The sequence below is a fragment of the Ambystoma mexicanum genome, chromosome 1p, assembly GCF_040938575.1.
Source record: "Ambystoma mexicanum isolate Mex_15411 chromosome 1p, UKY_AmexF1_1, whole genome shotgun sequence".
Lineage (NCBI taxonomy): Eukaryota > Metazoa > Chordata > Amphibia > Caudata > Ambystomatidae > Ambystoma > Ambystoma mexicanum.
Window position 1 is genome coordinate 1,153,126,768 of NC_090921.1, and position 26,100 is coordinate 1,153,152,867.

Sequence of the window (26,100 nt, forward strand, 5' to 3'; positions counted from 1 at the left end):
ACAATAATCAAATGTTCTCAACATCATGAATAACAATGAGCTGGAGGTTTGTAACAAAGAGTCACCACGCCTAACTGAGCTGATTTCTTTAAATCACTGAAAGTACACTGGGGTTAGATTTTTCAGGTTTGAATTATCCTGCATTCTGGGACTTTAAGTTTACCATTCAGAACGTCAAAATTAAATCCACAATGATGTTCTTTTGGCTTCAAATGTTGCTATAAGGATTTACACGTTGTGACTTTACTATGCAATTTGTGTATTTTGTAAGTAAACTCTACAAAACAGTATTGTGTTAGGCCGTGTAATATAAAACCTAAATATTTGCACAAAATCAAGCTTGGAAGATATGCAGTCAAATTTGCAAGGTGGGTTTTAATCCCTGCTTCACTGTTTAGCCAAATTGTGTGATCCTGGTCAATTATTTAATCACACTCTGACTTAACCGCAACCATTGGAGTCCTTATTTTAAATAATGTGAACTTAATCACATTATTTGAAAGGATTACACCCTTGCAATGGTCCAGATTTAATTAGTAAAAAGAGGATAGTGTACACTTATACTTCTCTTTTAGAGGACCCCAAAGTCGTCAACTAGAATTTCACTATAGGTGCACTGGCCCTCCCTAAGTCCTATATCACTTAATTTGATGGACAAATGCATAGTCTCAGCAGCCAGTCAGTGGTGCGCTAACTGTGGCAGAGCCATCATTAATTTTCTCCCTTGTTGCTGCACTCACAGAAGTACTTGGGTCATGCAGAGTACAACCTCACAGGAGAATGAGTCAAATACTTAGCCATGTCCTATTAGGCTATTAAATTGCATCGTTTATAGCCCGCCTATGGTCATTTCTCACTTTCTAGGAGCTTCAGGATCTACAAGCAGTGAAGTTGGAGACGGATGCAGTAGCAGGGGACAAAGGCAAGAATGCTTTGTTACAATGTTGATGTATGCACATCTGAAGATGCAGCTTTACGCAATGTATGTTTTAGAGGTTTTGTGAACTGTCTGCAGCAATAGATAATGTGCACTCCTGGTGACTATGGTAATTGTTTGGGCGGTTGTGTGGGGGTCTGTCAGAGTGCTGATTAAGGAGTGTGGAGAGTTGTGTTGGTGTATCTGTGGTGGGTTAGTTTGGTGTTTGGGGACATTTACTGCATATGTGTGCATCATGGAAACCTGGTTGCAGGCAGCGTCGTGCCCAGCTCTATCCATCGCATCCCCACGAGGGTACACTATATTCAAGAGTGGTAGGTAGATGCCCACCTAGCCAAAAACGACCTCCGTATTAGACAACTTAATACCGAGCTCAACAATATCTGCGACATCCCCTCACTCAAACTGACCACCTCCCCTACCACCAACACAATTACCACCCATCTTGTCAACCGCCCACCCGGCCCCATCCTAACATTTGAGGAAGATCTACTACACATCCTAGTAGATAATATCACGCCCTCCTCACAATTGTTTCTTATGGGGGATCTCAACCTGGGCCTTAACTGCCACACTAACCGACCAGCCGCTTCTCTAGCCAATGCCCTAAACGATATGGGGTTCAGTCAGCGTATCCTCAATCCCATGCACATCAAAGGGTGCTGCCTCGACTGGCTAACTGAGCTCAATTGCCATATCTCAGTCAAATCTAATAGGCCCAGCCCATGGTCAGACCACCACGTGATCAGCTTCACAATCCCACCTGACCTACAAACCAGACCACCACTAAGCAGTTACCACCATCCCTGGTAACGAATTAAAGGCAGCCTTGCACCTTTCCTTGATGTCCTTAAACCAGAACTCCTGAGCACATCCGACCCTGAGCTCCTAGTGGATCCCAACACTAAAACTCTGACCAGCACTATCAACATCATTGCCCCCTTACTAGCTACAAAAGCTAAATGGGTAGCCCATATCAATTCCTGGTACTCACAGGACCTTACGGTGCGCTGATCTGAAAAAAGACTTGCTGAAACTTGCTGGAAAAGTAACCCTTCCGCTGCCCTTAGACAGAAATCCTCAAATCTCCCAGAACAATATAAAAAAGCCATCATCCAAGCCAAAGTTACTTCCTTTAACTCAATAATAACCAACACCAACTCTGACACGAGAGAACTGTTCTCTATGCTTGGGGTACTGGAAGTCCCAATACCCCCAGTATTCACCTTGACCAAAGACCTAGACTGGTGTGTTAGCATCCAGAATGCCATGCTGCTCAAAATAGACATACTAAAGATAAAATACTTGCCAAACAAGCTATCCTTAATCACTTCCACCAGAGTACGAAGGCCAACAACTCTTCTAATCCCGACAGTCCAGGAACTCCACTGTTCAGATTCAATAAAATCAACACCCCAAGACACACTACATATCTTAAAAAGCCTAAAGCCAGCAAGATGCAAAGGGGATGTTTGTGTCACAGCCTAGGTATGGTATCCCAGTTGTCGCAGATAACACTCTCCCAGTTATGGAAAAGTATCCTTCTCTCTTTGAACACGAAAGTCTCTAACGTGATAGGCCAAAGACTTTCCCCCCAAGAGCTCAGCCTACATGAATCTATTCCACCTGTCAGGCTGAGGGCTTGAGTGAAAAGGCAGGAGCAGACTCAGCAGAGGTAAAGGAGGGAAGAGCAGAGCAGACGTTCAGAATGCAACCAGGTATTGCCAAATGAACAGCAAACAACACCCCCAAGTACCCACTCTTACCTGTTCCATAGGAAAATGTACCAGTAACCTACTAGTATTGGACACAGAGGGGAAAGCTTATATCAACGGTGAAGGAGGAGTGCACCAGTGCATCAGGACATCAGTGCTGCAAAGCGTCCCAAGAAGATGTCCACAGTGCTCCAAAATAGACTCAGCAAAGCGTCCCAAAAATATCCCAAAGCGATCCAATTCGGTTTCAGCAAAGCGTCCAAATATGTCCAAAGCAATCCAATTGCAGATTCAGCAAAGCGTCCAGAAGGTACCCAGAAATAACTTAAAGTGAAATCAGCAAAGCGTCCAATAAAATACCCAAGGAGATCTAAAGTAATTTTCAGCAAAGCGTCCAAAATAAACAGTGCCAAAATAAATGTTTAAGCAAACAAAAATAAAGGCAGAGGAAACAAGCGTTACCTCACGCTAGTTCCTTTACTATAGTGTTCGAGTGAAAAAGCGTCACAGCCAGAGGACTTTAACAAGTGGAGGTCGAGTTGCAAGCCGAGTTCAAGGATTCCGGCGAAAACAGTCGAGGAGGGACGGGCGTCGGAAACAGGGAAGGAAAAGGCAGAGGCGGAGGCTTGAATTAAGCACAGGATTCAAGATCAAACAGGAGTCAGGAAACAGCGCTCGAAACTAACACAGTTTAGGAGCACTTGGCACTCGAACAGACAGTATTAAATACGGTCTTCAGAAGGCACGGCAACGTGGTACGTGCGTGTCACGTGACTAACATAGCAGGAGGATGGGAATTGTAGTTTTAGCGGGCTTTGTGTGTAGAAGAGCGCTCATATAAACGCCATGGCAATTTCCAATAAAAACGGGATGTGACAGTTTGCCCAGCTACCCTTATCAAAGATTGTGCTGAAGCTCCGGTGCTGTTTATCACAGCTGTCATCAACTCTTCATTCTCAACTGGTGTGGTACCCTCCAGACTCAAAGAAGCCTGGGATCTACCCCTGCTAAAGAAAAGTGTCACTCGACCCAGCCTTTCCCAATAACTACCGGCCAATCACGACTGTCCCCTTCCTTCTAAAAATACTTGCTAGAGCAGCCTACATCCAGATCCAGCATCACCTGGTAGTAAACCATATCCTAGGAGTCCGCCAATGTGGCTTCCGCTCAGGGCATTGCACAGAGTCAGCACTACATGACCTAAAAGAACAGATGGACGAAATCAGGGATAAGGGTAAACTTGCCTTACTGCTCCTCCTAGACCTATCTGTGGCCTTTGACTTAGACACCCATGACATAATCTGCCATCACCTCACCTTTGCAGCCTCATTCTCCCTGGAAGTGGCCTCCTCGATCACCTCCTTCCTAGAAGGTAGAGTGATGAAAGTATTCTCTGAGAATGCCTGCGCTACACCTTCACCTATCAACTGTGGTGTACCCCAAGGGTCCTGGGTCTCTCCGGCTCTCTATAATACGTTTACAAAGCCTCTCTTCGACCTCTTAGATTCCCTGGGCATAGCGTATACTAATTACATGGATGACACGCAAATTATCCTCCCCCTCTATGGCTCTCACATTGATGACGCTGCTAAGTTTAGCTCCACCAACGCCGTCATCCAAGCATGGATGGCGACCTATGGCCTCTGCCTCAATGATGAGAAAATGGAACTTCTCATCATTGGGACCACTGTTTTGCTGAAAAAAATGGATGCTGAATACTCAGCCTTCAATATCGATGGCACATTGATTCCAGTCTCTCCAGCTGTAAAAACCCTAGGAGTGTACCTGGACGCTATACTCTCCTTTACCCGTCAAGTAAATGCCATATCCTCCTCAGCAGTCTACTCAACCAAACTCCTTAATTCTGCCAGACTTTTCCTCTCTAAAGATAGTTGCCTGACGATCGCCCCTGCAGTGGTGGGCGCCCGGTTGGACTATTTCAACGTTCTTTTCGCAGGCACTTCAGCCCATAACATTAAAAAAACACCAGACTATACAAAACAACGATCTATGAGCCACCTTCAATATGCCCAGATTAGAACACATATCACCTGCCGTAGAGCTGCACAGTGGCTCCCCATCCTAGAAAGAATCTCATTCAAGACACTCTCAATCACTCACAAATACATCTGTAAATCTTCCCCCCATATCTGGTTCAGAGAATTGTTAAGAGACACTCGGCTAGGCCCACTAGAACCCTGTATAGTCTGGTTACACCCAAGTTCAAACGTACCAAAGCAGGAGGAATAAGCTTCCCAGTCATTGCTGCCAAGCAAAGGAACTCCCTCCCACTCGCTCTAAGGGCGGAGGAATCCTACTGGTCCTTCTGCAAGGCCCTCAAAACCTGTCTGTTTGACTAATCCTGCAACACTTAACATTTCTAACACTGGACCCACTATTGAATTATGTAACTGTATTATGTAACGGATGTGATGTGCAGTATCTGCTAATGTAACCACTATGCAGTACATGCCAATTCAACCACTATATACCTTATTATACTAGCTCACTGCCTGCTGCCTACATGTAACTGGTTATCTCCAGTGTCCTGATGGTTGAAGGTTAGTGCAGTGCTATGCAAATGTGTGTTTTATTATGTAAGCAGTGTTTTTTCAGTGCACAGGTTATGCGCCGCTATGTATTTTCAGTTAAGTTGGGAGGTGGAGTGATTTTGAAATGGCTATTGTTAGCATATCTTTCTCAAATCATTGGCAAACTTGATTGCATTGACACACTGTGCAAGAGTGGGAATTTGAGGCTTTCAAAGTGCACTTCAAACAGAAAAAGCACACAAAAAATTGAGACCTTTTTCATCAGTTTTTGTTTATGACAGCGACTCACCAGAGAGTAAAGGGCCAGATAAGGGGTGGACCAGAGGAGTAGCTCCCAAGGGAGCCAAGGACCAGAGAAGGGTGACTAACTAAACAGACAAGCAACAGAGGGGTGACGACCAGAGGGACATCTAACCAAAGAGCTGTGCATGCACCATAGTTTTACTTCACTCCATTTACGTCTTTGGCTATTAGGTGGTGCTCATTCACTGAAATTATTGCATTCATGTAAAGCTGGGGAGGAGAGTACATGTGAGGAAGGACACCATATTTGAGGGAGTAGTATAGTTATTTACAACCCTTTGACTGCTCATGGCCATTCCCACCCACTATTGGCTCCCCCCTCCTCAGCCAAAACACATCCTCCTGGTATGTCTTTAGCTTGTTTTATCAAGCAGTAACATCAAACGTTGACATGCAAGTGTTACTTCTAAAAAGTCTGCTGAGAATTAGGAGTTAATGGCTTCATATAGCTTTATAGACCTCGCCCGAGGGACGTACCGGGTTTTATGGGCCCTGAATTCCCAGTTAAAGTCCTAAAGCTATTAGAACCCATGGACGAAGTTCATTTAAAAATATTATTTGTGTATCATTACATTGTTTTTTGGGGCCTTGAATAATCCCTATGGAATATTCAAGTTTTAAAAAAAAACATGAAAAATAACATTACAAAAAACTATTAGAACCCATGGCCAAAGAGAAAAAAGTTTATTACAAATTATAATGTTTAAAATATTATATTGTTTTTTGGGGACTTAAATATTCCTTTTGGAATGTTTAAGTTTAAAAACCATGAAAAATAGCACAGCTAAAATATAAATCGTGCTTATTTATGGTAAGCTATTCTTTTCACTAACAAACTATTAAACGAAAAAGGACGGTATTTGTAGGAAGATGTAATTTTCACTTTTGCCACTATACGGGGCGGATCACTGTTAATGTACAACTTACTGAGCTGAAGAAAGCAAAGGGCACATTTGCGGGCTATAATGAAACTGCAAGCTATACCGGTTCTTATAGCCCACAAATTGACCAATGGGAAAGGGTTATTCACCCACCCAGGGTTCTCATTTCAATTACAGGTTTAATAAAAATGTCTTAAACAAGTGTGCCTTCAACCACTTGATTTATATACGTTCCTTGAACTGAGGTCCTGTCTAGACAAACACTGAAAACAACAACAGTTTTGGTGTGTGTATAGGTATTAGATAGGCATAAACCAGACGCTCATATGCCTAGATAATTTGTATTTGTATTTGTATTTATTGATTTATTAATCACACCATGTTCGAGCTGTTGCTTCGTATGACCAGGTTATTCCATTATGACAGTGCCTGGCAAATGTCTATCCCATGCCTGCACAAAAGCCAAATCTGTTGTGTTTGCCAGTGTTTGGATTCAATTGAAGTGACTGCTGCCAGATGATTACTGGCAACTACAAAGTGTATTTAATATGCAATTCTGGTATGGGCTTGCTTAAAGTACCACATTTCTGTTTTGCTCTTTACTGTTACTTACAAATAAAAGTTTTAATTAAGAGAAGAGATACAGTAATTATAAATGAGCATAAAACTGTCACTTGTCATAGATGGATGCACTTTCTGTACTATTCATGCGGGAAAATTACATTTGTACATACTGATAATGTATAGAGCCCTACAAAGTTCACGTTATTGCCAATCAAAATATGCTTAAACTATATTTGTAATTGTGTGTTTTAGTGTAAATGATAATTCACAGATAACAATAAGTATGTTCTAAAAAGATGTGTCAAATAGTTTCTTGTTAAATTTGCATGCACAGTTGGATCATAGATTTCTATTTATAAATATATTGGTTTTGTTCTCATGTGATCTCAACTGGAATGTGCAACAGGGCTATGGAATGTGGATGGAGCGTTATCAGGTAGAATGTTAAGATGTTTGGCTTTAGATAAGAGACAGTTGGAGATTTAGTCGTACGCTGATGTGTGGGAGTCTATCGCTGTACTACCAACAGAGTAAAGAGAAATAAGAATAAAGGAAACAATCAATGCTTGCAAGAAATACCTGACAATAAATGTGATAAGACAAATGGGGGCAAGATAGATGAAAAACTATGTTTTACATTTGCTAGTGCAACCACTTTGCGAGTCCTCTGGTGTGCCCGGGTAGGAGGGTAACGTTTAGCAAATGTAAAAGGTGGGGTCACTATGCCAACTGCTGTAAGAACTATTCACTAGGCTGTGTGAGAAAGGTATTTTATGTAAATGAGGAAACACACCAGTCCTCAGGTGAAGAGGAAGAACTGGTTGACGTAGTAACACTGAATATGGTTATGTGTAGTGAGGATGATTGTGACAGCCCATTTGCTGACGTTTGTGTGGATGGGAAACCTGTGCAGATGATGGCTGATTCAGGTGCAAAGTTGTCATTGATGTTGCTTGAGGTATATGAGAATGTGGTGGGTGGAAAGGTGAGCACGTTATTATTGTCTGATAAGAAACCCGGACTGTACAATCTTGGTAAGATCGATGTAGTAGGGTGTTTTGTTGCCTACCTACAGTTCAAAATAAGGGAAACCCAGGGCAAGGTATATGTCACCAAAAGTGGCAAAACATTGTTGGGATAGAGAGAGCAAAAGGGTCTCAAAATAAGCCTCCATCCCAACACGGATGAGCAAGTACTACAAGTGAGTGAAGATATTAGCATGGTTGAGAGATACCCGAAAGTGTTCTCAAAGGAAGTTGGATGTGTGAAGGGCATGGTACATAGGATAGTCCTTAAGGAGGCGAGTACTCCTGTTGTGGCAAAATTGTGTTTGGTGCTTATGGTGTTGAGAGATGGTGTAAAGTACGAATTGAGGAAATTAAGCAATGCGGGAATAATAGGACCTGCTGGGAGTGTTGAATGGTCTCTCCCCTTGTGGTGGTGAAGAAGAGCAGTTGTGAGTTACAATTGTGTGTGGATTTGAGAGAATTAAATAAGTGTGTTATTGCAGAGAGACATCCTATCCCTAATATGATGGAGTTGTTAGCTATGATAGGCGAGGCTAAATTATTTTCAAAGTTAGATATGGCATCTGCATATCATCAGATAAGGTTAGATGACTGCTCTAAAAAATTAACAAGTTTCATCACACATGAAGGAATTTTCCAGTATTGCAGAATGCCGTTTGGTCTTGTTTCAGCCTGTTCGGTTTTTCAAAAAGTGCTTGAAAGGTTGTTGAAGAATCATCCCAATGTTCATTGTTTTCAAGATGACATACTAGTATGTGGAGACAGTTGGGAAAACATGAGGAAAGTGTAAGAAATGTTTTAGAGATTCTACACAAGAGAGGTATCACATTGAAAGCCTGTTTTCTGTAAGGACGTAGTAGGGTATCTTGGTCATGAAATATCTAGTGAAGGGTTGAGGCCTAAGAAAGATTTGGTGGATGGGATCAAGAAAATAAAGGTGCCTGAATTTAAGAGAGAACTGAGAATCTTCCTAGAGATGATCAAAGTTTACGAAAAATGTCTATGCAATTTTTCGGACAAGACTGTGAGGATGAGGAGTTTACTCGAAAAGGGTCTGGAATTTTTGTGGGATAGTGACTGCGAGAGAGAGTTTCAAATGATAAAAAGCGAGATTGATATGCCAAAGCCATGCAATGTTTGATACAAGGAGGAAGAGTATCATTGCCGAGACTGGACGACAGGTGATTGTAACACATGCATCAAGGATGTTGAGAGGAGCAGAACATAATTATTCTGTACTTGAGAAGGAATCACTGATTTGTCACTGGGGTGTGGAAAAGTTTCAAAATGCTGTGTGGGGTGCAACATTTGTCATTAGGACAGACCATAGGCCATTGAAGGTCATTTTCGAAAAGAAGGGACTAGAGAATGTTTCCAGGAGAGTAGCTTGTTGGGTGAGTAGAATGCAAGGGCATACATATGCCATGGAAGTAATCCCTGGAAGGAAAAACATGTTAGCGGATCATGTTTTGAGATTGATTGAGTGTGGAGGAAAGGATGAGTGTTATGAGAAGGAGGTGATTAATGACACTGTGTTTGTTACTCATGATGGGGTCATCACTCCTGAGTAGTGGTCAAGGACGTTAAGGGAGGAGGAGGTTTTTGATTATGTTATGAGGTTTGTAGAGGATAGCTGGCCAGAGAAAAGGTTGCTCAGTGGGGAGGAGAGAAGTCTAGGGGAGGTGCGGTCAGATCTATGTGTGAAGAGGTGGGATAAGGCGGGTGTACCCCAGTCCTTAAGGAGGAGGCTAGTTGACAATGCCCATGAAGGTCATATTGGTGTGAAAAAAACCAAAGCTGTTTTGAGAAGTGAGTATTGGTGGCCCTGTTTTGATCGGGACATGGAGAGGATGGTGGAAATGTGTATAGAGTGTGATGTATCAGGACAAAATGCTGTGTCACGGATGCAGCCAGTTGTGAAAGTGGACACACCGGAAAAGGTGTGGAGTTAAATTGCCTTGGATATATCAGGTCCAGTGGATATGGGCAGTGGACGTGGACAATTTATGGTTGTGCTAGTGGATTTGTTTTCACGGTGGACAGAGTTTCAAGTTGTACCAGATATTTCTGCTCAAGCAATGGCTGAAGTTTTACAGGATGTGTTCAAAAGGGAAGGATTACCTAATTCTCTTTTAACTGATAATGGGAGGCAATTTATAGAAAGGTGTTTCCGGGAGCATTTTAAACACTGTGGAGTGAAGCACAATAGGACTGCATCATATCAACCGCAGACCAATGGAATGGTGGAAAGTCTGAATCGTTGCGTGATGGAGGCTGTGCGGATGGCGGGTGCATGTGGGATGGATAAAAAAGTGGTTGTAAGGGGTCGCCTGTATGCCTTGTGGTTGACTCCACATGCATTCACAGGAGTGAGTTCATTCGAGATAATGAGGGGGAGGAAACCAAGTACAAGAGTGTCTCCTCCCTGGTTAGGTAGGGCTGGGAATCTGATTATGTTGTGGTAGAATTGAGAGAGACTGTAGATAAAAAGAAGGGAGAGTGGATGAGGAAGACAAATGAGAAATCAGGGAGGATGAGATTGGAAGGTATAGTGGGTGACTGGGTGCGTGTTAAGAAAAGAGTCATAAGAAAAAAAGGAGATGTAATGTACTCCAATCCAGTCCAGGCTGTGGAGGTCCGGAGAGGTGCGGTGAGGGTGCAGTGAGGCCAGGTGTGGAATTTGGCAAGGGTAGCGCACGTCAAGTCAATGCGAAGTGTTTAGAGCTGCCTGCTCCCAGCTGCTGTGAATCCACCTCAAGTATTTCATGATATTGTTCTTTTTAGTATATATGTGAAGTTGATGTTATGTACATAGTTACTGTGTCATGGCTTATTTTAATTCCTGCAGTGTTTTTTGTGTGCAATGAGACAAGGGAGGAGATGTGTTATGATGTGATCTCATCTGGAATGTGGAACAGGGCTATGGAATGTGGAGGCAACGTTTTAGAATGTTAATATGTTTGGCTTTAGATAAGAGACAGTTGGAAATTTATTTGCAGGCTGATGTGTGCGGGTCTATTGCTGTACTAGCTGAAGACTAATTAAAAGACACTAACGTACCTGCAGAAGTGTGTGCCTTCATCCTTTCAGATTTTATATTTCTTTCAGGGACCAATATAGTGCCATTAGTGTATTATTCCAGCCAATGTGTAGTCTGGCAACAATGGAACAAGATACATTGCAAATTGCAAACCAAAGGTCAAGCCCCTGACCTGCCCTGCCTTGTCTCTCCCCCAATCATCCCCCATCTCCCTGCGCCCATCTGCCTCACCAACCCACTCCCTCCTTTTTGGATTCAACCAGAGTACCACTAGTTCCTTTTGTTCCACTTCTACCACTGGAGCCACCACTCCGTTAGCATACCTTTCTTGTGCACTATATGCTTTGATTTAAAACTATGCAATATATACATATAGCTTTAATATTGTTGTGCAGGGATCGCAAGTTCGTTTTATAATTAAGGTCAGCTTGACGGGATATAATTTTGCGAGGAAAAGAAAAATCAACAACTATATGGAGAGTGTAACATTGTGAAACATTTTTGGACAAAGTTTCATTCCTCTAAAGCGCCCTATGTCAAATGGGGAATTGTAAAATAGTGTGTCTCTCTCCCAATGAGCCAAGAAGAGTGGAGTGAGGGGTACATTGTGAAAGAAGCTCAATCACACATTCGGGAGCAAGAGGGGAAAAAGCAGGGAATAGGACAATGACCTGCCAACACCTTTCCTACCATAGGAATGCTCACCTTATTGAGACCACCTTTTCCCACTTCAGACTCTCAATGGACTAGTGAGAGATGGGAAGACCTCATGTTGTATGTCCGCTTCAGCATCTGGGGATAAGGGTGTGCACCAAGTAGTCTGCAAGCCCTGAACAAGCGCTGTTCCCAGCCACACAAACTCACATCCGAAGCTCGCTAATGAAATGAAAGTTAACTGCTGTATGGCTGCTCTCGTCCCACATACCGGTGGAGACTCTACACTGTTGCACCCACCAACAGAAAGAGGGCTTTTTATTTTTATTTTGAGGAAGTTCTATTTCAGTGGTATTCAAATTTGTTCATACCGACCCACCCCCTCATCCTTGAGTTAAAAATATAGTTTCTGCCCACCCACTGGCCCCACTGGTGCTGGCCCTCTCTACGGGACCCAGAGGATGTCCTGGGGGCCCCAACCTCTTTAAAATGTAAGCAGATTTTCCACTGCTTATATATTTTTTTTAGAAGCAGTCTTCTTAATCCTTTTTTGTATACAGTACCTCTCAACATTCTGAATGAAGGTTCAGCATCTCCCATTGCCGACAACAGACCTTCAGAATGGTTGCTGGTGTTAACTTTGCAAGCACTTACTTCAAGTGGCATCACACTGCTGAGATATTTGTTCTTTTCTTTTGTGAGTAATCTTTTATTCATGATTTTGAAAATCATTTTGCGCGTAGAGAGTTATACGAGGTTTTATTATCCTGTGCCCTTATTATGCAATCTAGACTTTGCCTTGGATCCAGAACCCGAGGGTGGGCCAATAACACGTGTTACAGCCTACCCGTCATATACCAAGATGCCTCATCAGGGTACGTCCTCGGTCTGACAGCAGCATTTCTCTTCTTTTGTGCTCGCTTCATTAGCAGCGGTGATCCATGGATCATATGAGGACAGATTTTGGGAATATTCCCGGTTCTCCTTGCCAGAAACGTTCACTCTAAGAGCACATGCATCACTGAGCAGCTCACCCAATAAGAATATTTTCATTTGAGGCATTTCTAAATGTTCAAAAGTATTCCTTAGGCTAAACATACAAAAGATACTGTTGTTGTCAAAAATACCCCTGATATCGAACTTTAGCTTTGATTTGTATGTCTGTTGACTTAAAACCGACACTGCAAAATGCTCAGCCTACGAACCAGACCCTGACTGTAAACGCGTATTCCAATCCACACCATCAACATATTGGCCTAAAATTGACAAGAGGCAAGATCATTAGTCCAAATGCCAAAGAACTTCAAATGAGAAGGCTTACCAGTGACGTTCAGAGATAGAAAGGGGTCTTTTGCCATCCACGTGTGTGGTGGGCTCTCTACCAGCCTGACGCCATATTCCCCGCTGTCCTCCACACGCAGTTCCTGTATGAGGAGTGTGCAGTCCTGCTTCAGGTCCCCCAGAAACTCGACGCGGTTCCGGAAAGGTTCATGGCTCTCATGCTTTGCTCTCGTTTGATTGAACACCGTGGTTCCCATCCATTTCTTTTCACTGATATTGTACACTGGATCTTTGTACCAGGCCAGGGAGGTCAGTTCCGTGAAAGTGCTTAGTGTGATGCGATATTCACACTTCAGCGTCACACACGAGCCCTGCCAGGCGGAAATCTGTACGGCATGCGTCACATCCTTGACAAATCCATATGGCGAGCTGCTTGAGAATCCTGTGAAAAGAATGAGAGTATTTAGCAGGTACCTCTGCCTTTGCATGCCTGTGCAATATATGGACATCGTATATAGAACAGCAATCAACGGGTATATGAAAAAGAAAAAAAATGCTCATTTGGTATTTCTAAGTAATCTGAAACATGTTACTTGTTTTTGATTGTGACGACTAATGACCAAACTACAAGGTACTATAACTGGGTCCAGTAGAAAACGTCTGCCAAAGTTCAACTAGAATGTTTATCAAGGAAGGGCATGATGCTCACATACACATGTACATGCATGTGTTCACTTTTTAGAGAAGAGAAGCGCATGTCCAATATCGGGTGCCAAAACATTGTAGTTGGTTTGTGAATTTGCATAGAGATGCAGAACTTAAGCTCAGCATTTTGGCACGGGCCCAGATAAGACTTTGAAGTTGGACTGTTTTAGGCCTTATTGTTTTAGGTTTGGACTAAAATGTTTGTTTAGGCATACACAAGTAATTCCCATTTCCACTGTGGGTATTTTATTCTAGTAATATATATTTCAACTCTAAAACAGTAGCCATTTTAGAACCTGTTCTCCTTTGCAACTAGAGTAGTATACGTTGATAAGCAACACTTGATTTTACCTAAGGTTTCAGCTCAGAATAGGCAGTGATGATATTAGACCTCCTTCTTGCAGCACTGCTCTGCTGGTGCCACTGATCTGAACATATCTCTTGAGTTGTGTGGCCGTCTGTTCAGTTGTGTGGGTGTCTGTTGAGTTGTGTGAGTGTCTGTTGAATACTGTTTTTTTGGGAGAATGTGTCCTCCCTATTTTGTTTTTCCCTTTGGAAGGATGCCCCTGTTCTTTAGGAGCAAACAATGTCTGCAACACTGCTTATTGGAGGGCTGCTTTAAGGAATGCTGTTTGTAATAACGAGACACATGGCCTTTTTAGGAGTCCAATTTTATTTTAACAGAAAACTCCCACCTTCTTCCAGACCATACCAATAGACAATGTCTAGAATACAAACGTAAACAACAGCTTAGAACACAGAGGACATAATGACATTTACGCAGGGTTGGACTGGCGCATGACACTGATTTAGGCACCAATGAAAACGTGGCACATAGTCACAGAGGGCAATTTGTTTTTTTGTGACAGACTGTTTGAGGAGTACCATAGGCGGCGATTTTGGGGTAAAATGTGTTGCAAATTTTGTATTTTGAAGAATGCTTGTTCAGTGACAATGGTCAAAACTAGTAACTGCACAGTGAAGTAACTCGCCAAACTAGCCAAAAAACGGACATATTTTAACCACAAAAAACGGGGCAAAACGAGCATGTTGGGCCTCCACTTCAAGCATTGTGCTGTTGCCCTATAAGCCAATCCGAACTTGAGTACACGGGATGGCATTGTGGGATGAGTAATTAAAATAACTATGCAGTAGCTCCACCCCTTTAGAAAACCAAGTCGATGGCAATGATTACATTGCAATGATTACAAACAAAAGACACAATTACTCCATGAGAATACATTCAAATCTAGACAGTTTTACCCTCCTACACTTCCTTCCTTCGAGGTAGAAATGTGAACGAACTGGTGACTATCAACGATATTTCCAATATGTCGAATCCCCAGTTTACCATTACAGAACAATGAGGTTTATAAAAAACAGGTGGACACGCCCCTTGCGGAAAGTGTAAATGTTGTCCACTAACTAAAAGAAGTACTAGTGTGGACATTGGCCTTGTACGACCTTGGCAGCAGAAAGTGTTTATGAATTGTAACACGAGTGGTGTGATTTTCACGATCTGGTGTTCATGCCCTAAACTATACATTGGCAAAACTGAAATAAAAATTCAAATTAGCGAACAAAAGAGCTGTATAAGGATCAAAATAATGACCGCTCTGATGGTCGGACATTTTGTATCTAATAATCATAGATGTGAGGAATTGACATGGTCTATTTTGAAAAAAGTGCGCACTTCCAACAATATGAATACAGACTAGAAAACCTTATTGAAGGAATGAGAATGATATTTCTTACCAAAATCCACATTACCGGTTTGAAAGAACAGATGGACTGGTTTCCATAGAAGCATGATGGTCTGTTTTTGACAACTTAGTACTAACCAGGTCACTTTTTCTCCCACCCCCTTTTTCCTCCCTATTGAGTCTCATTTCATGACATCCATTTTTTCTGAGAAGTCTATTGGCAGGCTATTTGAGAACTGACATAGTTATTGCCACCTTTATCGTAGCAATTTCTTCAGTATGGTGGATAGAGATTACCAGCAGATAAATTAGTATGCGGGATTGGAACTATTCACGATAGCCAATTACGAGTGATAAATGTGTTAGTATCATGATTTTTGCCACTGGCTGTGTCTTAGAGAAAATACTCCAAGATGGCGGCCTTTGATCTGAGACGATCGGGTCAGTTTACCTTAGCGAAGGAGGGGACTTTATTTAAACCAGGTCTGTAATCCTCCCTCTAATCATAGCGACCGCTATGGATGTTTGACCGAGGACGGTACCCACACAGTAAGATTCACAGTGTGGTTTTATGCGATATGGGAGTATTGTAGGGCTGGTGAATTGTTACAACAGAGAACACGTGCAGTGAATTACTATTTTTATTACCGGCAGCGTTCCTACCCGCACTGAGTCATGTCACTTACCTCATGTGTTATTAGATAACAGCCGACGGACCTCTGCAAGCCGTACCACTATCGAATGTTACATCCCAGTTGGTTACACATGGTGCATGCAGACGGGGCATATAGCCTCTCTAGTTTACATAGTGAACTTATTTATCTCGCACCACCTGAGAAGAGATGCATATATTGTTTTCTGTGTTCTACACGCGACAAGCCTTATACCTGGATCACAATTGTTTGCCTGTTATGTTCTCCCTTGCAGTTCTGATGGGACCGCAAGGCATCTAGTATAAGTATGCAAAACATTAACAGTCTCCATAGTATTGAGGACTACGGCGAAGCTTGATTTTGTCGGGCTCAAAACAACATTTACAAGTAAGCTTGAGGATTGCAACATGCTTACTGGGAGTTAGTCAACTAGTAATCATTTTGTAATTTTGATAGTAGGTAGTGACTGACTGTCGTTGTGTTTATTGATGTTCCAGTTTACATACGGTCACGTTAAGGACTTGTGATCAGCAATATATTACCAGTCCATGCCTGCGATACCAGCTTTCTAGCCGTTGCAAACCTACTACAGTGATCCTTTTGGTTCATGTGATTATTTGTAGTGTGAGTATTCGACTTTTGGAATTTATACCGTTCTCTTATGGAGTGTCTTGCACTATAATTTTGAGGTTGATTGATGATGAATTTATAAGAGGCAATATCAATAGATTATTTTCTTGCTTTTTCCTCTTTCTACGGTTCGTTTCTTTGGTCATGTTCTATCAATTTGTTTGGTCTCCTATTTTGTCCTGTTTCAAACCATTTAAGAAATCCCTTCTATTGGACAATTTGTGGCTCGGATGACATTATTCCAGTTTTGGGATGAAATTTATATTTCTCTCTTTCCACCCAGCAAGTCTAATGGATTGTCTACATGGTGAGTGTGAATCTTTTTGACTTGGTCCTCTGACCATGTGCTCATGATTTAGCAATAGGGTCATGTTTAGCAGACTGAACTTTTAAGTAATTATAGTTCAGTAATAGTATGTTTCTTTCATTTATGTATGTGAGATCCAAGGTACATGAGAACTGTGATTACCTGAAAACTTTTATTTCACTCAACCCCTGACGAATTTCCTCCTAATTGAAGATTGTGATGGATTTGGAAAGAAACATCTTGAGTTTTGTGTGTTTGATTTTAGGAGTTATGACCTAATATTTACAGTTACCAACTAGATGCATTCCATTAGGGAACTACTGTACTTAATTGTATTTAACTGTATTTTGTTTTTTTCTGGAGTTTATTGTTTCAATTTTTGTTAAAACTGGATTTATATGTGAACTCTACACTTGATTTATTTTTCAATTGCCATTTATTTAGTTCAATTTGAATGATTTGGTGATTGTTTGGTATGGTTATGCCATGTTAATGTTGAGTGTATGAGAGTTTTTTGAGGAGTATGCAGTTTTCCTTTTCTTTTTCTTCCCTTTATTGCACTTTTGTGATATTTATTGTGTTAAGCATTTATTGATCACAACAGATTCGTGGTGAACAATTATTATTGTGTTTTGCCATATCACATTTGCATTATGAATTTGTAAGATTCCATGAATGGATTTTTTTAAATAAAGAAATAATACATTTTTGTATGAATCAATTATAGGATATGAATTGAATTTTTTCATGTTCTAACATTCCGATGTCTGGCTTTTGTGATTAGACATATGGGTATCTTTTATTAATAGGTAGCATTGTTACCTTGTATTTCACATTACAGAAACATACTAAATCTGGCCTCTTATTGTTTCTGACCAGGTACGACTGTAGTTTGACATATCTGGTGTCCCTGTTCTTTTGTTTTTTGTGGGCCTCCACTTCAAGCATTGTGCTATTACCCTATAGGCCAGTCCGAACTTGAGTACATGGGATGGCACCACTTTAGAAAACCAAGTGGATTGCAATGATTACAAACAAAAGACACAATTAACCCATGTGAATACAATCAAATCTAGACAGTTTTACCCTCCTACACTTCCTTCCTGTTTCCCTTTTCATGACACTTCTCTGACTCCAAGACTTGTTTGTGCTATGCCAATGTTGCTGCCATGGCCACCACCAAATGGACATGTGATTCTGAGCAAATCACTCTTTGTCCAACACTCACAATCTTCTAAAGTCTTGATTCCCGAGCAGACCACTATCACCTTCTCAAGTGCTTTGTTCAGAGGCAACCCCTTAGCTAACAAATGTGAGATTTTCTCCCTAAACCACATACATGTAACCCACTATTTTCACACCTTTAACATTGCATCATCATCATCAACTTATTCAGTGTAAAAACCATACAAACAAGTACACAGTTTCATACATTACAAATTAGGAGAATTGACAACATGACTTAGGAAATCAAAAGCATTACTGCATAAAAAGGCCTAATAGACATAATTTTAAAACAAATCATCCAGCGTTAACATTTCTTAAATCATGGCAATAAAACCTGTCATGTGTAAATCTGTGAATTTAGGACCTGGTTAACCTAGAGCTGATCATTTAATTAATGGGGCATCATTTACGCATCTAATACCATGCATTCTAAATAGTGGATATAAATAACATTCCATAGCCTAGTCAGGATACCATAAAGTGAGCGATAGATTCTTCATCCATTCCAGAGATTTGGCAACAAGCTGAATTAGGAACATTCCAATTCTTGTTTAATTTTGTCACCTGTAGTGTATTCAATCTGTACTTTATATAGAGTGCTCTTGCAAAAGGAGGACTTATGCAATCCAGGCACACTTCAAAGCCAAAGTCTAATTTATTGGTTTATTGCAACACTCTCGTACTCAGCTGATTGCAGGCCTCCTCCACGTTCTTCCTAGATCGAGCAACTGAAGCATCCATAATGAGGACTTTTCTTTGACTATTAATTTTTGTAGGTGTTTCCCACATGTACAATAGGTTTAACTCAGCCAGCCTCTGTTTCACAAAATTCAGCCATGGGATAACATTACTCATATGTCTGTTTGTATGTGACTTGGCTTAGCTTGAAAGTGTATCAATGTTGAAGCCAAAGATGTAATAACTTATCAAAACGGAGAGCCCGCAAGAAGATTATTTTATGATTATATTGAGGACACTGAGAAGAATACTATCCCAGAAGAAGATTTCACAGGAAAAGAAATGTTAACAATGTTGATGACAACAAAGACATTGTTTTTTTTAAAAGCTGGACATTTGGGGGGCGCTGTTGAGCAGCCAATGTGATGGCTGCCTGAAAGAGGAGCTCCGTACACACCATTAATCCTGAATCTAATTAATCGTTGCTGGACAAAAATACTTGACTCTACAGAGCTGACAAAATGCGGGGGACGGTTGAGCATGCACCCCCCCAATTGTGAGAAACCGTGATCTACAGCAGGGTTTACGGCCGTTGCTAGTAGGGCTGGTACCAGCGCTGAGGCAACAAGCCAGGGGTAAGTGCGGAGGAGGGACCTGCCCCCGGCGAATTTAACATAAAGCTAGAGAAGAAACAAGTAAAGCAAGAGAGGCCACGTGCATGGACAATCGCTTTCAGTAAATCCCATCCACCGCTGGGAGAGAAGGGAGCCAGGCCGTGCGTTGCCGTCCCTGGGAGCAGAGGCACGGTGACCGACGGGTACTCGTGTGGTGCTGTCTGTGGCCCGACCAAGATCCCATGTGCCCTGGCTGTGGAAACAACCTGCACCGAGACATCAGAGAGAGAGGGGTGCACCTTGACCATGGCGGCCCCATTGTGCAAGTGACCACGCCTGAAGCCGGGTACTGGTGTGCAGCCAGTCACCTGTCCTGTGGTGGGCAGCTGCCAGCGTGACACCAGCGGAACGGAACATAAAAAACAAAGGTGCGTGATCTGGGATCATTCCAACTCAGATATGGCCTAGTTAACAGAGGCGCTGATCCAGCGGCTCTGGTGGATAATATCCTGACTGTGGCCCTGATCTGTTGGTGCTGCGATCTCGGAGACAGCAAACGACTGAACCGGGAACGCACACCCAACAACAGTGGCCCTGACCCTGGGTGCGAAAGTGCAGAAAAGAGCCCACTGATACCCAAGTCAGCAGAGTGAACTGATCTAGCGAGCCCTTTAAGATGAGTAGCAATTACCCTGGAGATGGATGGGGATGCAGATTTTTTCATACATAAACAATCGACATGACTCAGGTAGTTTGGCACAAGGATAACTGTTTTAATATCAATTGTCTAAAACAGGGAATACAACAAACATTAATGAACTCGCTTGATCCTCTTACTCAAAGCATCTTATAAAAACTGAGATTATATACTCAAAACTCGTAATCAGTTCCTTGACCTACGTAACTACCAACATCATCCTACATGGCAAATTACAAAACCTATGAGTATGGGTATGAGTATGGGTGATAGACTCTTACTGATCATCTATGTATACAATCCATACTAGTCTAAATGAGTGAGAATATGTGATTGGTTACTTAACATCAGGTAGGGCAATTAAGCCCTCCCCTTAAAATGACCACTGGGACCGTCACCAAATGTACAACGTCCCATTGGTTACACAACCTATACAACCCCTAAGTATGCGGTCCCCTAGAATTGGTTGGCACCCTAACCTTCATCAGTACTTTTCCAACTTAGTCTAGCAGCATGCAGACAGGCCCTCCAGGTGCTGGCGAGCTTGTCTTAAACATAGCTTCCCACCAATGAGCATCTCAATCTATAATCATCTCAGTGGTTTACTGTCAATTAGGCTCTGAAGCTCGGCCTTGAGAGTGTTCTTAACTCTGGGAAATTCAGGGAAAAGGCACGCTCTGCCCTCATGCCTAGGTGTGAGCATTTTGTTCGTCCAACTTCATCGTTCCACGTGACTGGAGACCATGAAATCGAGCTTTTAGTGTCTTTAAAATACAATTTTTTAATAGACCTCTGATGTCTTCCTTATTTTGTTCATGCCTTCTGAACAGGACTGCTGTTCTTTCACATGATTTGTATCCAATGTCAGTTTGCTCCAGTTTGATAGGACCAAGGCTTCTTCGGCTCATCCAGCCCTGTTCACTAAGATTCACTTTGTAATTCAATGTACTTTATAATTGTGACACACTAGAAATGAGGCCTTCTTGCTAAAGTCCAGCACTGTCATTATACGTAGTGGAAACATCCGTCCTTTACTTATTCAAATATATATGTATATATGGGTGCTTGTTGCAATCTATTCACTATAAAGCTAGCCTCATGAATACTGTGTCTGCTTTTGTTTCCTTTGAATCTGTACAAGTGTAAAATATCGTGATATCTCCATCAGTTCTGTAGCATATGTTTCTTTACCTTGATCCCAAGACGTCACTTATCTTCGATTCTTTCTTGATGCCTTCTAAAATATCACCATTCTCTTATGTCTCTGCATCTTCTATACACGTCAGTTCAGCTCTGTGTGACGTACCATTCATCCTGACCATTCATTTGCTCTGTTTCCTTAGGAATCTTATTTAAATGACCATCGTATTTCCTCATATGCAGGTATGGTTTTCTCAATGGGAATCTTGCTTCTAGGATTTTCCTAGATATTGGTATTCCTAATGGCACTGCACGGTTTTCATACTCTGGCTCCCAACATATAGGTAATATGGGTGAAACGGTTGAGGTGGGGGTACTTGGCTGCTCCTCTAAATTCCCCCCTCTGGGCAATTCATCAACCACTTTCTGATCATCCTTCACATCCAAGCATCCTCTTCTAAAAAATTGCTTCTTTGGGATCCATATCTTTATGACTCCTTTCAGGCAACCTGCTGATTTGACATGCTCATCTTTGTTGTATGTCATGATCTTGCACTGTCCACTTGGACTGCAATAGATCCATCTTTCTAAATATTTCTTATAGTTCTTTGTATATAGCAACTTTGTCCCGACAGGTGGATGGGTACTGGCCTTCACAAAGTCTCTGATTTCTTTATCTGTCAGGTCTTTGGCCTTCCATCTTGATTCAACATTGATCATGATCTTCATCCCTATGGCTTTCTTTGCTGTTGTCTTGCATTGTGAGATTATCAACTTGATCACACAGAATCCGAGTAATTTCATTACTATCAGGGCTACAAGGAACTTGAAAATGTCTGCCATCCATTGTGGGATCCAGGAAAAGAATGATCAAAACCAGCTATAATCAGCAATGTCTTCTACTTCGTCTATCATCTGGCCATGGAGCTTCGTCAACAGGTCTATGGCCTCTGTCAAGGTTTCATTCTTGTCATCATGAAAAGGTATAAATGTGTAACATGATTCTCAGACTTTTTCAGAAATAACTCCATCCATTGCTGTGACCATGTTCAAGACATATCTGTTCTGGAGAGTCATAAGTCGTATGGCTCCTATCTTTTCTCTGATTGCATTGAATCTCTAGATAGTCGTGTTGATCATCTGTAGCCATTCCCATCTGGTGATCTGCAGCCATTTGCTATTTGCCCCGGATAATCGGCATAAAGATCTATGTTTACACTGAAGAGGTCTGGCTGTACAGCCTATGCTCATATGAATGGCATCAAATGCTTCAATAGACTTTGCTGAGAAATAGTTCTCTACCTTCATTCTTTTCATCAGCTCCACAGATCTCTTCTTCCTCAGGTGAGCATCTGCTTTAGGAAAACTGTCAAAATTCAGATCACTTTTCGGAATCACTAATGCTGGAACATGGACGTTTACTATGGAGCAAAGTCCTCCCCAGTCTGAGGTAATCTCATATAAGCTCTGACTCCACACGCCCAATAGTGATCCATGATCACTGCTCTCCCAATCTTCATTCCTGGTACATCAAAGATGCAACCACAATTCTGATTCTCCCCAACTTTTCTTGTGCCATTGTTTCTGAAGCACAGCTTTGTTTTTCTGCAAGGGTCCTCCTCTTTCTTCGACCCAGGTCAGTAGCTTTGCAAGTCTTGGCCATAGTGGCTTGCATCCATGCTGTACAATGCCAATTGTTGATTCAGGGTGACCAATTATCACCCAGGATCTGCAGATGATCACTCCTTCTTCCCATCCGTCTGGAGAAAGCACTGATCCCAGATCTGCATTTGTCATCTATTCTTCCATTTTCAAATTTCGTCTTCAGATTTTCCTGGACTCTCAGGTTTTTTGTTCAATTCCCATTTGATTCCAGCCCCTTTTACTCCAGGATTCTCATACCTGATCACATGATTCTTGGTGTGTTCTCTGTCTCTTGTCTTTGTGTCTTGTACATAATCATCTTCGTCTGGGTCTGATCAGTCAGTTTCCCATTTGAGATAGGCATCTCGGCCCATGAACTGGCCTCTCGTTCGGCAAAGTGCTATGTGGGAAAGACAATGTGCTGTCTGAACATCTATTTCAATAGCTATGAAGATCTTAGATTTCCCCATAATGTAAGGCAGGAGTGCACATACAAAGCATTCCTCCTTCGAGGTTCTTCTTCCTACCGCCTTCATATGTTGGTACCATATGTTGTTTCCCAAGTGAACTGTACTGTCCAGGTAATCATTTAACTCAAAATCATCCTCCTTAGTGTATCTTTTAGGCCTCATTCTTCTCATGTGGCCTTCCACCATTATTTGAAGAAGTATATCAACATAGCTTCTCCTAATTGGACCAATAATGGGAAGATTTGTCAGTGGTGTAGGTGTATTTGCATGCATTACCTGTGTGGGCTCACTTTTTATCAACCATTTATTTTGCCTCTGTTGTAAAACCTGTCTCCGGTGTCCAAGAAGAGTCTCTAAGACACTTTTCACATGTGTATGACTGCCAGTAATATTTACCTCAGATTTAGACAACTTGTCTCCATCCTTTGGAATAGGGATAACTACATAGAGAGTCGGCTGCCTAGTTGCTGCCTAGTAGTTGCAACGATTGTACCTTTCTTCTGCTCAGGAAGACTCAAATGAGTCTTAGCTCCATGTATATCTATCTAATACAACATACGCACTGTGAGTGAAAGCAGTACTATTATGAACAGAATGCAAGCATAAATAATAATAGATGTAAGAGATCTTGCAGCATTGACTTTTTTTTCACAACGTGGACGCCTCTCAGGATCTGACATGACAATATTGCTACTAATACTTCCCATCTTTATTGCCTAAGGAAGGAGAAAGTAAACTTTACCACTGCATCATTATGTACTGTTTCTGGAAGCTGTTGACTTGACTCAGCAATTGTCCTCAACCAGCTGTCTGCGCACTGGATGATAAGAACAAAACTCTCAGTGATCTCCTCGAACCAGTGTTTCATCAGATGAAAAGTGAACGTCTCCCCAGCAAGAAGAAAAACAATTTCAACAAGCACACTCTAGATCTCTTCTCCAGACAGTCTCTTTTAGAATGTTCTTGATCTACTTCAGTTGTCTAGATTAGCTCAACAACATACACCAGTTCCCAGTCGATGCCTCAAACCTGCCTTAGACCAGATGACATGATGAATTTCTGGCAGCATGAAAAAAAGTTCTTTCCTACCAGCAACCTCTCGATCTGTCCCTAGAAGGAAAAGTTTGACTTTAACCTCAGACTTTGCTCAGAGTCGAGTAGGTATTCACTTGTACGATAATATCTCTCAAGATTTTGTTTAATGCTGCATTGTTTCTCAAATCCCTAAGAAAGGTGCAGACATCTGAATGTCTATTAACAAGCTGCGGACATTCTTCAATCAGTTAGTAAAATACTAGGCCAGCCGGTCTGTGTGCGTTATCAGCTGATAGAGGCATTTGCACTTTCCCCACTATACTCTGGTAGCTGCAGAACTTGCTCAATGATTGCTGTAAGATGTCTGCTTACAATTGGGCCATTCTAAGGATCTTACAGGAAAACATGAATGCTAGTAGTTCTCCCCACAATTGCAGGATATGTGCGCAAAACAAAAAGGAAAACGTCTAATATGATCCGTGAAACGTCATTGGGAAAAACCATGGGCCAATCCAAACAGAAATGAATCAGGTTACTGCACCCTCTTCCAATTGTCAAAATCCACGATCAAGATCTTGCATATTTCTTTTCTTATCAAGGCTTAAGCATGCCTAAATCCAAAGTTAACACGCTCCTGTGGCTTAAGAACAAAGATCTTCCCTTAACCCTGAAATGACTGCACAGAGTGTTCGAAACAAGCCACAGTCCAATGAACACTTTGTCTTTACTCGACAGCTTCTGCGTCCTTCTTCCTCGTCATAGACCTTGTCTGCATGTGCTGAGGTTCCTCTCTGATGCTTGCTTCCGATGGGTGTGGGGACGGAGGGGTTTCTCCAGCATAGATCTTCATATCACCAAGGAAAATCCAAGCACGCCTACCCTGAATTTTGACTGCAGACGGTGTGACATCCTCTATGATGAAAGGACAATTGAAACCTGGTTTGTGCCACTTTCTTGAAAAATTGCGGATTAAGACCACATCTCCAGGGAAAAGTTTGGGAGCACAAAGTTTTTCAATTCCACTTGTTGAAGCATCTCCTTCTGTGTTCTGTACTGCCCCACACCCTTTCCGCTGTTGCTGACCTGAAGTGACAGAGATATTTTAAGTCATACATGTAAGATATTCAATTAGTTCCATTCCTAACAATTCTGCTGTTGGCTGGGCATCACTTCTAACTCTGGATGGAGGTGTGAGGGGTGTCCTCATTCACCTCCCTGTCACTATCTCATGGGGGGTGAGATGGTGGTCCGAACCTGGTTGGTTCCTCATTGCATATAATGCCAGTGGTAGGCAATGCAGCCACCATTTCTTCAAAGTAAGCTTCAACTTGGCTATCCTTTATGGCTATCCAAGCTGTTGAGCCGTTCACAGATCACATTTCCTTGTGGATGATAAGCCAATGTAAACTTGTGCTTTATACCAAGCAACAAGCTTATCTGTTCAAATATCTGATTCACATAGTCAATATGCAAATGCTGCAAGGGGCCATTGGGTCTCGGAATAACTCTCCTAACTGTGCGCAATGTGTGCACAGCAGTGAACATTTGACACATGATACAATTCACTGCATAGAATGCAACGTGTTCTAACAAATCTTGTACAAACCAGTCCTCTGCAATAGTTGCAGTGATGTTCTCTCAA

General features: G+C 41.9%; 1 protein-coding gene across 3 annotated transcripts in view; it reads right to left on the minus strand.

Moving 5' to 3' along the window:
- Window positions 1–26,100, minus strand: part of LOC138450253 (B-cell receptor CD22-like) — a 695,432-nt gene that overhangs the window by 390,118 nt on the left and 279,214 nt on the right. For all 3 annotated transcript variants that reach the window (XM_069604828.1, XM_069604827.1, XM_069604826.1), the window contains exon 3: window positions 12,996–13,397. In XM_069604828.1, coding sequence (XP_069460929.1) covers window positions 12,996–13,397 — 402 coding nt within the window. The remainder of the gene's footprint in view (window positions 1–12,995; window positions 13,398–26,100) is intronic.